Source organism: Rhopalosiphum maidis, chromosome 4 (genome assembly GCF_003676215.2).
Source record: "Rhopalosiphum maidis isolate BTI-1 chromosome 4, ASM367621v3, whole genome shotgun sequence".
In the NCBI taxonomy this organism is placed as follows: domain Eukaryota; kingdom Metazoa; phylum Arthropoda; class Insecta; order Hemiptera; family Aphididae; genus Rhopalosiphum; species Rhopalosiphum maidis.
The window spans coordinates 35,811,194-35,829,275 of NC_040880.1; the positions used below are offsets into that span (position 1 = coordinate 35,811,194).

Below are 18,082 nucleotides of genomic sequence, written 5' to 3' on the forward strand. Positions count from 1 at the left end.
CCGCGATTCCGGACACGGGCGCGATGGCGTCGCCGTGGCGGCGGTCCGTGACGTGTCCCAAGCGTCCTGGCGTCCGTCCACTATCAGCCACCTATCACCGAACGAATACGGCAATAACAATATCAGTCTGTCGTGCAGTGTGCGCACGGCTCGCGTCGGTTGGGGAAAAAAATTACGTTCCGTCCGGCCCACGGACGACGTTCGTTTCGCAAACGTTTTCGGTATTTCCCGGCGGATAATAATAAATAATAACAATGTTAATTAATACAATTTTTTTTTTTTTTGGTTTTGATTTTGATAGGTAGTAATATGGTGTACACGGCCGAGTACGAAACGGTCGGCTCGGATTCGGCACGCCGTCCCTGAAGACTGTGGTGGTGATCGCGACTATGTCAATAATAATAATATGTTTTTGTGTCGACGAACGATCCGGGTCCGGATACCGTACCGTCGAAACCGATTTCGAATTATTCGTACATATCAATATTTTTCGTTTTGGTATTGGACGGGAACCGCCGTGAACCGATCGAATCCTTAGAATTTTTTCAAAAGCGTTTGAGCATAATCGATTTCCGTGATTCTGGCCGTTAAAAAAACGGTGTGGAGCGACTGGAACTAATAAAAGTTTCCGGCGCTATCGAGTCTCATTCGATAGTTTTTTCGATTGCGTTGTCCCAATACGCTTTCTTGATATCTAATTTTGCAACACTGTACTACCAGCCAATGACGTTATTTTCTTGTTGTTGTTGTTGTTGTTGTTTGTGGGGTGGGAGAAGGCAACTCAATTTTTGCATCAGTCTAAACCTCTATAAACTGCTCGAAAGCGTTTTGTATGCGTCGTAGGCTTCATGCCGAATTGGAGGTACATCAGTTACCCGTTTATCACTCGTCCTAGTCGTTCTGGTCTGTTGAACGCCGTCGGGCGAGTGAAAGATTGCAATAAAAAACATTATCTGAGCCCTGAATTATTAATAGGTAATATTTGGTAGATCGTGCGGTAAAAACGCCACTGTATAGCAGCCGTCGGGTGCAACAAGTAGACGAAATACCTACAAATTTGTTATTTCAACAACTCTTAATTTGTTGTTTCATTATCCAATTTTGTTAAATTTAAACAATTAGAACTTCGATAGGCTCTTCAAAAAATCGTATGTGGCTTCACGCTAAATCGTTGTTTTCCTGAAATAAAACATGAACAATTTTATCAAAATTCTCGTTTCTCTAAAAAAATATTTTATTGTTATTCTGGTTTACTTTATAAAGTGAGAAAATACTGAATTTTTTACTTTTGGCATTGCTCTTTCTTCCACGAAGTATTAAAAAGTGATTATTGCGAAGACAATAGTTAAATTACAGTAAATAGGTACTAAATACCATAAGATAATAATATTTAAGTATTGAGATTTGAGGTACTTAGTAAAACAAAACTTTTGTGTATTGTTCTTTTTTATTACACATTATTTCATGACAAATATATAGTATAGTAATTATTTATGTATTTCAAGTGCTCTATAATCCAGTCTTCTGATAACTTTCTTTGTGAGAAGTTATTGCTATAACTAATGTTTCAAAAAAATTGTATGTAAAAGTAAAATATACTATTATTTGATATTGTCAATAAAATAACTAGGTACCTATCAAAAAAATATTCAGATGCAGTATTTGTTGCATATGCTGCCCCTGTACGTACGGTATACCTACGGTTATTTCAAGTTATAACACTATAGGTGTCTAGATGTTTACATATTATATTATTATGTTTTAGTTATTTTATTATTCTGAAGTGTAAACCAAGCAATATTTATATATAATTTTGTACTATATAATTATAATTAATATAACTATCGATCTATTCACGAATCATTAAATTTTATAATATTTATTCATCAAATATTTGAATAATGAAAAAATTTAAAATGCAGTTGGTAATTTGTATAATAGCTTGATCCTTTTGAATAATAAAAAAGGTTAAATTTGAAAAAATATTGCTTTGTTTACATAAAGTATAACATAAAATAATTTACTTAGTAGGTGTGCTCCTATAAAATATAAAATATATATAATAAGTATTGAATTATGATAATTATTAATTACTACAAGTTTTAAGTCATAGCTCCTAATGTTTTTTAAACGTCTAAATTTCAGTTTCAATAATAAAAATAAAAATTAATAGCAAAAATGAATCTTAACATTTTAGATTAAAACTTAAGCATTTTACATAAAGCAGACCAGGAAGTATGATTTAATATTATATTTACTATCATAGACAGACATCATATTCAGGTATTCAGCAATCCTTTTTTACCAAAAACTATAATAATTAATTAATTGGCTGATTTCCGTGTCCCCTAAAGTATATTTTTCTGAATTTTTATTCTCTTATATTGTTTTTAAATTATGTAATAATATACATTTTCATAACATTATAACAATCATTAATGCACAAAAAGAAGAAAATGTTCTAATCATTTTATCTAGTTATAAAACTGTGTTCTTTAAACTAGTTACGTATCATCTGATCAACAGTAAATTATTTTACTAAAATGTCTAAGTTTAAATGTTATATCACTTCATAGAAAGTAAAAAATATCGATCGCCTAAGTGAGAACAGGACGCCTGATAGAATCGCTTTTTGTATTATTGCAAGGTCATCAATGTAATAATAATTAGAATATAATATTAAATAGTATTACATTTTATGTAGGTACTTACTACAAAATATATTAACAATAAGCAAGTATAATTTATATCGTGATTTAATTATATAAACTGATTTAATGTAGGCATCATATTTTATCCCTATAACTCACAATAAAATGTTTAAAGTTATTTTGCCTTTTTCAGTTGTTACCAAAAGAAATATTACTATAGGAAATTTAATTATTATATAATATATTAATAACTATATGCTTCTTGTCTGCAGAGTATTGATTAGAATGTAAAATAGGTATGCCAAAACAGGCAAACAATAGTATATAGGTAGTGTCTTCTTTACTTATCTTATCTGTCGTCTAACTACATTGTCTACATCATATAACATATCATTCGAAATTTAAATTTTGTAAATCAAAAAATTGTATGCATCTAAATATCAAAACAAAAAGATATTTTTTAACCATTGTTATCATAAAAAAAAATGAAAAACGATAATAATAAAAAAATAGAATTTTTTTTTAACTTATATAACTTTTTATTTTTTATTTCACAAAATATTAATCGACGTATTGTAGTTGAATAGTAATTTTGGTTATAGTGGGTATAATGTAACATTATTTTAATTTTTTTGTTCAAATATCAAAATTTCAACAAACAATGAACATTTATAGCATTTAATTATGTGAAATGGTATTATATTTATACTATATTAACTCTTAGATAAAACAAACTCGTGGTTTAGAGGACATTAAAATTAAGTTTAGTATACACTCTATATTGTATTATGTTGTGATTTTTACATGGGTACGCCACTAGGATTATTCAATGTTTTCATATTACATATTATAGCTATTTTATCCTTTGCAGACCAGTGAATAGAAAAACAATAAATAAACCAAAACAATTGTTTGATAAATTGAATTTTTATTCACATTTCGAAAAAACATACAACAATTTCGAGTAAATTAAAATATTTTTTCATTAATTTTTTAAAAAGTTTTATAGAATATCATACAGTATTATATTACTATAAATAAATTGAACAATAAGTCCTCGACTTATATCAAAGTCGATTGAAGTTAGTAGCATTAAATAGATTTTGGGGGCCGACCTGTAGGTTTTCTTTTATACGTAGTAAGCAGCTGTGTACGGGGAACTCAAAGTCTTGGCCACGTACGGGTAGGCGGAGTAAGCAGAGACGTACGGCGAAGCCACTGCAGCATATGGGGCGGCGGCGGCATAAGGGGTGGCTGCGTACCGGGCGGCCACGTAAGGCGACGCAGCCACGTAAGGCGATGCGGCCACGTAAGGAGATGCGGCGACGTAAGGTGAGGCGGCGGCGTATGTTGCGGATACATAAGGTGAGGCGGCCAGTGGGACGATCACTCCTCGTTTGCTTCGGTCAGTGTTTGATTGAGCTGATGACGGTGTCTTGGTTTCGGCGGCGACGAAGCACACGGCCATGGCGAGTAGAGCGAATGATACCTGCAGGCAAATGATAAACGTATAATATTTATATTGGTTAGGTTATTAAATCAAGAAGCCGCTTAGTGGACGTCCTCGGATTCTGTCAAAAACACGAACTTTCCGTTTTCCATCAGTTATAAATTATAGAAATTTGAATGTTTGGGAATTTTTACGTTAATGTTTAATAGTTATACTAAAATATATAATATTATTAGGTGAAGAACAGAAAGATTATTTTTAGCTGTGTACCGTGGTTATTGACCTACTCGAATATACCACGCAAAGGCTGTATTTATCATTGTTTTTATAGTATATTATAAAATCAACGGCTGTATAATGTATTTAATATTAAAACGATGATTGAAAATATCGTTTCAAGCAAATAATATTAGATATACGAAATTTTGATAAATTTATCATTAAGATCCTCTCTCTCTATATATATATATATATGACATACCTATATGTATATATATGTTACATATACAGGCTATTATCAAGAAAATATTATACAAAAATTATAATGAAAATAAATCATACATATGTTGATACACTCTGCTCTTCATGTATATAAGATAATATACATGTACTTACATATAGTGTTTGGACGTGTATAGCGAATTTACAATAAATTCTACCGATGTAAAATTCGTGTCAATTACTTATATGTTTAAAATATAGCTTTAGAGTCTTTAGACTTACTTGGAATTGCATGATGATTTCGTTGGTAGGTTGACTTGTGAATGTCTTTCAAATATAATATGGATGTGCAGATGTACGACTGAAGACAGACAGAAGACTGATACTGACCACTGGTCGGAAGGTCCGTTTTATACCATCCGTTTGGCCTAGAGACGCCCAATTAACATTTTGCATACAATATTCATATCCAATTACAAAACGGACATCGGTGCCAAAATATTAACTAACCATAATCATATAATGTTACATAGTATAATTGAAATTATATCTTTTAAACTGTCACACTCGTTTACAATGCGTTTTGCGCTCGCAACATGTTGGCCGACTACACTATTTCGAAATATCATAGAAGTAAGGTTTGTGTCTAGCTAGTTATTAGTTGAAAATGCAATACATATAATTTTTGTTGTTTTAAATCTGTAAAATGATAATTTTTGACTATATTATTATATTCTTGTTTCATTTATTTACCTAACGTTGTATCAATCATATGATTCGAGTTTATGGATGTGTTCAAGTTATAATTTATAGTATGTAGTAAATCAAATATTATTATAAACAAATAGATACTCTTGTTAAAATTATTTTATATAATATATAAATTATTAAATATAGAGAATTTTATAAATTTTTTATCTCAGAATGGATAAGGATTTTGTTCTGAATTTCTGATATTTTAGTATTTGTGGTAAACGGAGAGGTGGATTTTGGTGGACAAGTGGATTACCCAAAGATTTATATCCAAAAGATATAAATGTGATAGACACACGACTACACTACTAGGCTAAAACAAATATTATGGACAGCTAACACCTCTATAGAAAACTATTAACAATATTTTTTTGACATAAAAGTAAATCGATTCCAGTAGTAATATTAATAAAATAAATAATATATAACTATTTGTTATAAATCTATATGTTACTAAATCTTGTAATTATTATGTAATATTTACAATGTTTTTCTGTACCACACTGTTATATTTAAATTGTAGTTGGAATTATATTCCGTAAATAAAGATTAAAAAAGAATAATAGATCTTGAATATATGGGTATGATAATACAATTATATTATGTCCTATTAAATTATTAAATAATACCGATGTACGGTAAAATGTTCGAGCATTATTGACTATCTAGGCATCAAAAAATATAATATACCACTGGGCACTGACTGTGGTCGCAGAGAACTGGACAATTTTTATGGTCACCAATACGACGAAGGGCTTTTGAATCTGAATTTGTTTTTGCTGAACCCAAATTTGCTTCAAAGTTCAAAATATTACCAGATAGCTCTCATTGTACGAAATGCGTACGACACATACGTACGTGCACTGAAAACGTTTGTAATCATTTCTCAAACTGAAAACTAGAATGATCGAAGTTTGTAGAATACGTCGTGATGAGTGGTTACGTGTTTAGAAACACTCGGGGCCAGGATAAGGGGGTGCTATGAGTTCTAGAAATAGATATCACGCAATTATTAATTCTGCTTAAAGTCATACAATAGTAATAATTGTTACGTATATATCGCATAATGCGCACTACTGTACAGTATCGTCGTTCAGAAGCATGTGCAGTTATGTATATTATATACTTAATTCATATATTTACTTAGTATACATATAATATATTACTTATATACAATCGTTGAAATCGTATATTGTAACGTCTATGTATTATACCTTTCGTACAGTGCGTATCTCTATATACCTATATTTATACGTCCTACCGTTTCTCATCCGTTACGCACAAATCATAAATCGTATACAAATCGCGTGAATATACCGCATGTAATGCTAGATATTATTGTACTCACATTACCCGCAGCTATCACAAAACGCGAGAGACATCTTGCGCAACGGCCGTACTCGTTGTTGACCTTTATTTATAATCCTTTTTTACGATTTGGCATGCCTTTATACTACATAATACGATCTATATATACGAATATTGAAATACACCATTTATATATAAGATATTGTGTATAAGCATACATTGTACATCGTATAATGTCGAAATACAATATGCACCTACTATAATATATACCTATTATAATAACATAACATTATATGTACACGAGCTATATACGTCATATACATGTAGATATTAGACATACAAATAATTCTCTGACCGCCCGCCCGCCCACCCGGGTTGGGCCGCCGCCGTCTCTGCACCGTGCGCGCGCTACCCCGTTATTCCCACGTATTTATATGTATGTTGCGGCTAAGTCATTTTTATCGGAGGGCTGCGCGTATAGGCATTGTGAATGAAGATGTGCGAATTGTAAAAAAGTTGGTAAAAAATACATCTCGCAGACGGTATGGTAGGTATATACTATATATACCTGCACCGGCATTATATACGATCGAGCGATTGCTCGGAAATAAAAAAAACCATCTTACCTAACCCCTCGTCAGACAAATGCATGCGCATATTTAGTCTCAGGCACCGTTTTTATGAAGTATATCGCCCCTCGACGTACACCCGTTACCTAAACATATATGTGTGTACACATTATACCTGCAGTCTGTACAGTATTATATTATATCATACTCAAAAGCCGCAGCACGGCCAGTCTCGCATATATGTATACAATATAATGTACCGCCAAATAACAGTAATAATAATAATAACTAATAACATACAATATATTGCATGATTAAATATAAAATGATTATTATCATACGGAAATTGAGATATTTAAGACTGTAAGTGAGTCTCTGTATTATAAAATACAATATATTATATAGTTGTAAATTGATTAAAGTCAAAATACATGCTAATTACTAATTGTATATATATCGTTGGAATTATATAAACCCTAAACAAGATAAAATGAACAATTTAACAAAAGATTATCAAAAAAAAAAAAAAAAATGTTAACGATCTTCTCCTGTCTATGTGCACACTACGCATACAGCTGTTTTATATTATTTTATGTGTTTCAATCTTTTATGATAATTTTCATCACGTTTTTTGCCATCAATCATAATAATACATTTAGATCTAATAAGCAAGTGAATACTTGTACGGTGTACACAACTGTATTGTGTGTACGAATAATTGAGAAATATTTGGGATGCCAAGCTTGGAAACCTATCGTGTTGGTTACACTAATACTTAATAGGCATATATATATATATATATCCACTACTCGAGTATTTTAAACCATCGATATAGGCTAATACTACAGTATTAGCATAAGGTCAAAACCGCCGGGACGCGGACTATGCAGGCGAGGTTATGTTATGTTCGTCAAATTTAACTTACGGAAATAAAACTATTATAATTTATCATATTATCTTGATGGACGTATACATGAATTTAGATGACACGCGTGTCAATGAAAAATACCCACCAAAACCATACGCATATTATATATTGGCCGTGATGTAGAGCGTGCTCGGGTTTGATGTATATCGTTAAACCGTGGTATGTATGTACCACAACGCATATACGTTCGGTCAAGGCCTGAACATTATATTACACATAAGACAATACTCATATTATAATAATATGATCGGTAGCTAGCGTGATGCGAATCGACAACGATGTGCCACTATAACAAATATATTACATATTTATGTGTGTCGTGTGTGTTGTGTATAATATAATACTATGCAGTATTACACAGGCATACCGAGGGCGTTCTACGCGTTTGACTTGTATTAACAAAATCACTTTTTCGAATTTACAAATGTGAAAATGAAAACGATGTGTACTTCTTCTTATGATCTGTACTTTTCGGTTAATTTGCTTGGATTTTTGAGTAAATCTTTTTTTTTTATTTAACCAGTGTATAGACTGATATGGCGTCATAATTTATGTCATTGCTATGATTAATGCTGTCTTAAACATTATCGACCATCATACGCGCTTAACCGCTGAGCAAAATCTTCATATGAATGTTGTGATCGTTGCAGTTTGAATTGAACAACACGCGCATGCACCTGCACGATATCGCATCGAGGTGAGCCAAGCGTACAGACGTGTACAGTCTTATATTATGGTCGGTCTGAATTTTTTTAAATTTTAGATTTACTCCTTATCCGCACAATATCGCACTCGATTAAACGACCGACATTTTAATAAGGTGATAATTAATGTTTAAGTCGAGATAGTCGAGATGCTCAAAAAAAAAAAAAAAAATGACTTTGTGTTTAGGCACTAGGCACATCATTAAATTGTTCACAATAAAATGGAAAATCCATTTTATTCTATTTAATAATGTGTATTTATTCAAATTCTGATTTTTGGAGATTTTAAGCATACTCAAGACTATGTTTTTATATACTTAAATTACTGTCCATACCGTTTAAAAATGTCCATTAGAGATACAAGCGCCTTCTTTTAAATATTTTTTAATGGTTTTTACTGTGAATGTCAGAATGTTTCAGTAGATGGTTTTATTTCGAAAATATTTAAACATTTTAATCCAAATGCGTATAGTAGCTCCTGAGTTATTAAACTGTATGCACCTACTACAAAGATAGCAATCCTTCATTCTATCATCATTTATACACGAATACAATAAATAATATGTATAAAATATACGTAATATTTACTATTTATTTCAGTACCTACTTGTTATTTCTATGTAATGATTAATGTTATTATATCGGTATTATAGTATTGCTGAACATGTTAATCTATTATAATAAATAGTCTATTATCATTAGTAGATACTTAAAGACTAACGCGCACCTTCTGTATCAGTATTATTTTTAATAATTTCAATATTCATGTATAAATTGGATTTATCATTTCTACTTATAGCGCGTAACGTAATCATAGGAAAAATGTGATGAGTCATCTTGGATCGTGAATCGCTCTGTATACTGTATTATAGTTCAGAATACAGTTTCTGGTCGCCCAAAGAGCATTTTAAATCGGCGGCGGCCGTATATGGTATGTCGTTTTCCGTGGCACATTACAATATAGGTGCCACTGCTACTGTCTGCTGCTAGTATAATATAATACTGCGCTCGTAATCCGGCGAGGTCGGCCGTGCCGTTTGAACGATTATTATTGTTGTATGCGCTTTGCCTTTGTCTTGCGGTCAGATTAACAATAAATGCGCGTAAACCGACCGCAGTCGTCGTTTGCTCCCATTGTGGACTATCGTAACGCGCATGTTGTCACCACCGCGAGAATATTATCATTACGTTTGCTGCAGTGACCAAGAATTTCAACATGATTATAATATATTATAAATAATAATGCCCCTGCAGAAGAACACGTATATATGTATATGTACACACGTATGTGTGCGTGGAAATGGTGGGTAATATTATTCTGTTGCACAAAAATAAACGGCTCATCGTTGTCAATTTAGAACAATTAATTGTAATTTTTGTCAAAACCGTGGAAAAAAGTCTTTTTCTACAAAAATTGCGACGTATCGGTAAGTTATGGTAGTAATTCGACGTACTGGAAAATAAAAAATAAATAATCGTGTAGAAATCGCACATATTTTCTTCTTCGTTATTTTACTTTTAAACAACCAATTCCATCATAATGATTTATTTACTCCAAACTTTGTTATATAATTCCGGTAAGAAATATTTATGAGGAACCTTGTTTTAGATACTCGATACTTAGGTACTTTTGCAAATCGTATAAATAATTTTTAACTATACAAAATAATTCGAGATTTTGACTTCGATCGAAGTTAGCATTTTGATGTCTGTCAAGTAATGTGGATTTCGCTTGATTTTTTTTATGTTCTAATATGAAAAAGACCCCAAAGAATCAATAATAAAATCATTAACTTCATTTATCGCTTCGCTTAGAATCTAAAAATTATTTGGAACATTACAACACTTCTATTGTATTATTTTCAAATTAAAATTAGGTATGATTGTCATATTTACACCTTTTTGATTTTGTTGGTATGTACCATGTACCCATATTGACATTTTTGCATATTATAATACATTATTAAATTATTTATATAATAGACTAACTCATTATAAGGTCAATATGTTAAAATAGTAAATCACTATAAATGTAACAGGTGGGTATCAAAAATTCTTAAATAATTTCTTGTTAGAAACCGTATAGATACCTAATTTGGTTTTCTTAAAGATTTATTGAACATATTAATATATTATGTATAATTTACAATATACATATTATTTGAACATTATTATTTTTTTCGTACACACAATACCTACATAATTATAGATAATGATATACCTTCAACTGTTAAAGGTGGTTTATTAAAAGTCACATATTGTTCTTATCAATTCAATTAAGCGGTTTTTTGAAACTGCACCCGTTGGCGTTACACCATACATGCGTATAGTCACCAGTCAGTCCATATTCGGTTAATATATATAATATACAAATATACCTACCTATAATTATGAGTGCTATTAAATTGAGCGAGTTTTGTGTTATGATGTATTGTTTATTATTAAAAACACGCATAGTCATTCACATCAGACAAAATAAGATAAATCATTAATAAAAATAATAATAATAATAATAATAATAATATAAGAACATGTGAAATAAAAATCAATGATAAACATAATTTGTACAACTCGTAATATCAAAATATAATCATAGACCATAGTTATACGCTATACGTGTATAGTTTGGCATCATCATGAGAGTATAAAATAATTAAAAGCCTGCATAAAAATAAGTTAATATAATATTGTTGGAATACAATAATATTTAGCCAAGAATATAATACTATAGGTATATGGTTGAACTCGTCAAGCGCGGATCCAAACTAGATTTACAGGGGGGGCATGGCCTCTTGACCCCCCTTGGATCCGCGCCTGGAACTCGTTCAAATTATTATTCTTTAAAATGTTCTAATAACTAATTAGAACAATTTTCGTCAAAATCGGTTAAGTATTTCTTGAGTTTATCAGCTAACACGCGTTTCTATATATATAATATTAAAAAATTCGTTTTTGTTTCTGTAACCAATTTACATTTATATATAATTAAAAAAAAAAAATCGATTTTTGTGATCCAAGACAAAGTTCTAATACGAGCCACTATATCAATCTGTATATCAGTTGTACAACAAAGCTATAAATATTCACCGAATCTCAAAGAATATGTGTGTGAGGTTTGATGGCAATTGGATAAGTGGTTTTATAGATTTTCGAATAAACAAATACACAATAACGTTGTTAAATTTACGGAATAGACTACATTAGTCATTGGTATAATATCATAAACGCGTATTATAATGAAAAAATGATATAATATAAACTAAAAACATGTAGAAGACTCGTGTTCAATAGAAACGATTTTGTGTTGTTACATTTAATTGTATAGAGTAAATATTGATCTATGATCAGACTTGGATGTTATATCTATATTATATCTGGAATCTCTCGTCCGTCACCTTATTTCAATTTCGAGCAATTTTATACATTTTACTATTTCAGTATTTTACATACCCACTCTCAACTCGCTTAAAAATTAAAATATCGCAAAAAACCGATCAGAGATAAAATATTGTGTTTTCATCATTAAGCATAGTCATGGATGAATTCTCACTATTAAAGCCAACAACGTAGTACGATCGATTCTTTGCGGTACGAAAATTCACTATATGTTGTACGTTTGTAAGACGGAGAATACACACGCGAGTGTAGCGTCTCTTTCCACATAATAAATTATGTTCTTTAAATAATATTATATTATATACGACCACCCGAAATGGTCTGGAGCACGCGCACCGCTATAGAAACAGGTCGGCACGGCGTCGGCTGGCCGTTGGACTGGACGTGGTGAACGTTTTTCCGGGTCGTTACACCATTTCAAACGGCGGCGACGGTACACAACGATAATATAAAAAACGCAAGAGACAGAAAAATAGAAGGTAAATACGTTGTAATATTAAAGTTGTGCGTATATATATATATATACGCATAGGTACTGTATATGTACTGTACACACGCGGTGCGCGTACGCAAGAGAATAAAATCTGTCATTAATATATTTTTACAATTATTATTATTATTATTATTATTATTGGCCGTATATAGGCCCCGGGGGCTATCACGATCGTTCCTGACAATTATTATTATTCTCTCGGCTATTTCCGATCTGGATCGTTCGATAGCGCAGTCAGACCGGTGGTGGTTGTGAGGTAGATACGCGCATTACCTATATATACATGTATACGCAATACGAAACGCGTTTAAAAAAAAAAAACATTTTCCCTTTTTTTTTTTCATTGGCTGCTGCTGGGCCCGATGCACGCGCGCATTATACGTATATATATATAATCGCTGTAACGACTTTTCTTTTTTTTTTCTCTCTCTTTCTTTTCGTGTTTGCGACCTGCCACTAGATCTTAATTATGCTAAACAGTTCGCATTGTGCACACGAGTAAAAAGCCTCCGAGGCGGCGCGCCGACGAGCAGCAGAGAAGTATCCGGCGACCGCCTACTGCCGCCGCCGCCGCCGATTCCCAGCGCCGTTCGATCACCACGCCGCTGCGGTTGCTGTGTCGCCGCCGAGGTAATTAAAAACCCCGCCCCGCGCGTACCGCATATAATCGGACGCGCCGCGCGGGTTGATGTGCCTGTGCTCTACAAGCGGGCGCGGGGGCGACTGGAGGACGCACAGGGATGATATCCGATGGATAAAAACGAAAAATTGAATATCATATCGTTGTCATGTCCGCCGCGCGTTATACGACATTAGCACGCCGCCCGTACATAGACGACTTGCATTCCTCCTCGTCCGCGCGTGTACATCCTAATATCATGCCATGTTAATGACGTACCGTAAGATGGAGCTGTATGCGTGTAGTGTGTGTGTGTGGCAATGAAGCAGCCACGTCACTGCAATTGACGTCTGATGTCGGTCGCTAAAATGTAAAATATTGTCAATTCATAAATCCGTCCGTGCAGTATAACGTTTTTGTCAAGCTGCAATGGTAAGCGGTAAAATTAATTCGAAGTCGCGGTTAGTTAATCGAAAAAATTAACAATGAACCTCCAGCTACAATAGCTAGTTAACAAAAATCATAATTAACTTTAAAAGTCGATAGCAAATATTAACTCAACTCAATTTAAAATAAGTTTATTTATTTATTTTTAATTACAACTAGAGGAATGGGAACTGAAATTATCAATTTTGTTTTTTTTTTTAAATTACTTAATATTTTAATAGAAAATCCATCTTATCCTTTAAAAAAATTCTTTCTAATTACACATCACTACTCATAGTGACTTTAAGTAATTACATTATTTAGTTAATGAATACACTTGTTAAATGTTAACCAATATGTTAAATTGTTAAAGTATTATTTTTCAAATTAACTAAAAATAGCAAAGTTGTATTATTTAAGATTTTTACTAGTTAAGTTATTAGCTTATAATTATAAAAGGTTATTAATATCTATATAAATAAAATATGTAAAAATATGCAAAATACAAATTTACAATATTAATTATTTAGGTATGATTGATGTAAATCCATTTGTTACGTGTAATAGTTTATACGGATATAAATGTGCATTATAATATGCAAAATACTGTCTTTAGTTATTGCTTTATTAAAGCTTAGCTATTCGTATCTTATAATATGCAATTTTATAGCTAATTAAACAATTCAATGTGTTTAATATACAATTTGTGTTGTTTCCAATTTATGTAAAAATAATGTTAATTGCATCGAGTGTAGTACATTTTATAATTGAGCAGAGCATACCTAATGGCTATAATACCTAATACTATAACATATAATCATATTGATAAATGGTAATGATTGTTATTATTTGTTGTTGTTTTTGTCTATATTGATTATTCGCATACATCATGCAGAGAAGGTTCGTACATTTACTAAACCGAAAAAAGATTCAGAAAGAGCTGATATATATTGATAGTGACTTTTAATTTCGGATGGCGATGGATGATTTGACGTAGGCATATTACACTAGTAATAATATTAATTCTATTGCAAAGTCATATATTTATACATTATCTATAGAACTCGTCGTAATAAAGCAATAACAGTTCGCAATAACCGTTAAAACGCAGTGTAACAATATTATATATTATTATTATTCTCGATGTCTGCAGTGCGTAGCACGTACGTATCGGATAAAATAAATATAATGTACAATAAACGTACATTATATACTCGTATAATATCATTATGTTCTACGTGGACTCGAAATCGTTCTCACGTTCGTTACGAGACGTGCGAAGAAAATAAAAACCAATATCGTATATATACCTACGTTCAATGAATAGGCTCTTTAGAGGAAAAGAGACAGATGATGGTGTACACCGATATGATATATATAATGTTGTACGCAAGACGTCGGTCCGGCGGCTAATAATACGCGTAGGTACCCCTATTGTGACGCGGACGGGGGAAAGAAACAAAAAATCACCCCGAACGCGCCGGAAAAAACGTTGGCGGCGGCGGCGGCGGCGGGGGCCGTTATAACCCTACGACGGGATAGTGCGCATTATTATTGTATAGTATAGCATAAAGGCGACGTACTGTATACGTATACTGTGCCGGAGAAAAAAAGCTCCCATTGAAACGGACCTTGCACGGTTATCGTGTCCAGACTTTCCCACACGTTCGGAAAAGTATTTGCCGTGCCTATTGATGTGCGCCGTAAAAAAAGTTCTCGTTCAATCTCGACCCTCCTCCTCACCCCGCCGACACATAGCCTAACTGTCAACTGGACATACGTCGTATACCTTTGTATATATATATATATGTGTGTGTGTGTGTGTGTGTGTGTGTGTGTGTGTGTGTGTGTGTAAGTACGTATACATAATCACACGATAATAACGCGGGCTTATGACGTATTATATATAATATGCATACAATACTCGATCGCCGTTTACGTACGTGTTTATAGAATACTATACGAAATTTTACGGGGTTTTAGGACATCTTGGCGAAAGGCAGCGAATGGGTATTAATTATGGTTAGAGTGTTAGACGTTATAGTGAAAAAACAGTAATTTTTGGACATTGCGTATATCGATTTGGAAAATGTCACAAAGAGTGAGATAGGGTTATTTAAATTAAAAATGGTACATGTTGAGGCTGATAAGAAAGATAATTAGAAGTTAAGAAGAAGAACAACCACACAAAACATAAAAAAAAAACAGGTGGATAAGTCCTAAAATGACTACCACTATTAATGTAACTGGCATTTGAATTTCGCCAATATCGGTTTCGCCAAATTGATCGGTTACCGACAAACGGTGGTACTGCTGCTACAGTGACTCAGACTCGCACTCGCTGTGCTCGTCCCGGTGGCGGTAAACCACGTGCGATCCCGATATGATTACGTATATTTAACGCTTATAACGTCTATAGTATAATACTAAAATTATATAAATATATATATATATATATATATTTATAATATTTACACGCACATGCCTATTGAATTTTAGACTCGTGTTGATATTTTTTCAATTCTCGGTGAAAAGTGACAATAGTCAATTTTTTTAAATTCCCAATTCGACCTGTTGGTTCCTAAAATTTGCAGGAGACAGCGCGTAAACGTATAATATTATGCAATATACGCAGTGATGTAAAGGCGACGCATGGAGACCGAAGAAAAAAAAAGCTTCCATTGAAACGGACCTTGCACGTCAATCGTGTCTGCAGACTTTCCCACACGTTAAGAAAAGTATGTTACGCCTTTTGATGGGCGCGTCGTAAAAAATGTTCTTATTCCAGCTCACCCCTCTCTACCTCCCAACCGCCAACGGGCATATTATCAAATACATTTTACTTATTGGTACCTACGTATACACGATAAAATATATAACTACATGATTTTTATATCTTTTGGCGTATTATATGTAATATGTACAATACTTGGTCGTTTGCATGTGTCTAATATAGAATACTATCGTCCTGGTAAACACGATGCACACGCCGTCTCTACAACTATACAAATTGTATTAACTTATAAACTTATAACACATAATATACGTATTGCCTATAGACTTTTAAACTTTTTTTTTATAAGAAAATTTATAGTCAATGCTACGTGCAAAATAAGAAAATATGATTTTTTTTGTTTACAGAATTTTATAATAAGGGAGACCGTCCAATGATAGAACCCTGCGTGATTTTATGTTTATTGTGTACTTGTTTGAGTAGTCTCTGCACAATATTTACGTTTCAGACGGCGCGTTGGATTACCAGAGAGAGGCTTATACAACAATGAAGGAATTCTAGAGTTCGGATGTATTGATAATTTTAAGTGGAATCCACAGTATTGTTTGGAGGATAGTTATCGAACTGTTTTGATTTTTAATTAATTGTGGAGTGTGTCGTCGGATATTCACCAGGGAACAAAAGTGACGAAACGAAGGGTTATCCACTGGAACACCTGTATATGATGTGGATTTTTGAAGGTTTGGAACGACCCCAAATTTGAAGAACATTATGAGTGACTGGTATACAGCATCTTTGTCTTATAGTCGAAAGAGATGTAGTCGACTATTTAGATTTTAAACGAGGGCCCCTGGTTAGCCTCTTGTGAAGAATAACACCTAGATTTTTAAATATTTTACATCTGAGGAAATAGAAATATTTGATCCTAGGAAATATAATGCCGGACATTTGTATTTTTTTAACGTAAAATGTATATGGATCGATTTATCAGGGTTGATTTTGATTCGTCATTTAGATGACCAGTTTTAAATTATTTGATTTATATGGTTTTGTAATGCGTCGGACGTTTGCACTGAGTCATTTGTATAATTGTATTTGTCGTTTATGACATGTTGGCCATATATATTTTGATAGGTCTGGGGTGGATATCGTCGCCTTGTGACATCACTGCTTGCGTTTAAAAGTAAAAATACGAAATATTAAACTGTCGAACTACAAAAGTGCTATTTTTGAGATAAAATTTAATTAGTTGGGGCAAGGAGGAACTGTTTGATTTTGTATAGCAAGTCTTTATACCATAAACGACGGTCAAAGGCTTGCTACACATCTAGGCTTTCAAATTTACGTTAATATTTTAATTTTTAGTGAAAAGTAACAATAATCAATTTTTGAAATACTTAAATCTGTTCCGTGAATGTGCAGACTCTCACAATTATTAATTTAATCATGGATTTGAGTCACATTTTATATTATATATTCTTAACCAAGTTAATAGTTTTAATTCTAATTATTTCTATGCATTGCAACAAGTACATAACAGAATATGTATATTTTATACTCAGACTTTATGTAGATAGTTATTAATGTATATATTTATATACATTATTCTC

At 32.5% G+C, this 18,082-nt stretch overlaps 1 protein-coding gene across 1 annotated transcript; it reads right to left on the bottom strand.

Moving 5' to 3' along the window:
* Positions 1–3,640: 3,640 nt before the first annotated feature.
* On the bottom strand, positions 3,641–4,932 carry LOC113548667. Its single transcript, XM_026949666.1, has 2 exons — positions 4,825–4,932; positions 3,641–4,140 (listed from the first exon to the last, which is right to left on the bottom strand). Exons 1-2 carry the CDS (start codon positions 4,834–4,836, stop codon positions 3,781–3,783), a joined length of 372 nt encoding a protein of 123 aa, XP_026805467.1. The 5' UTR covers positions 4,837–4,932; the 3' UTR covers positions 3,641–3,780.
* Between the last annotated feature and the right edge of the window lie 13,150 nt (positions 4,933–18,082).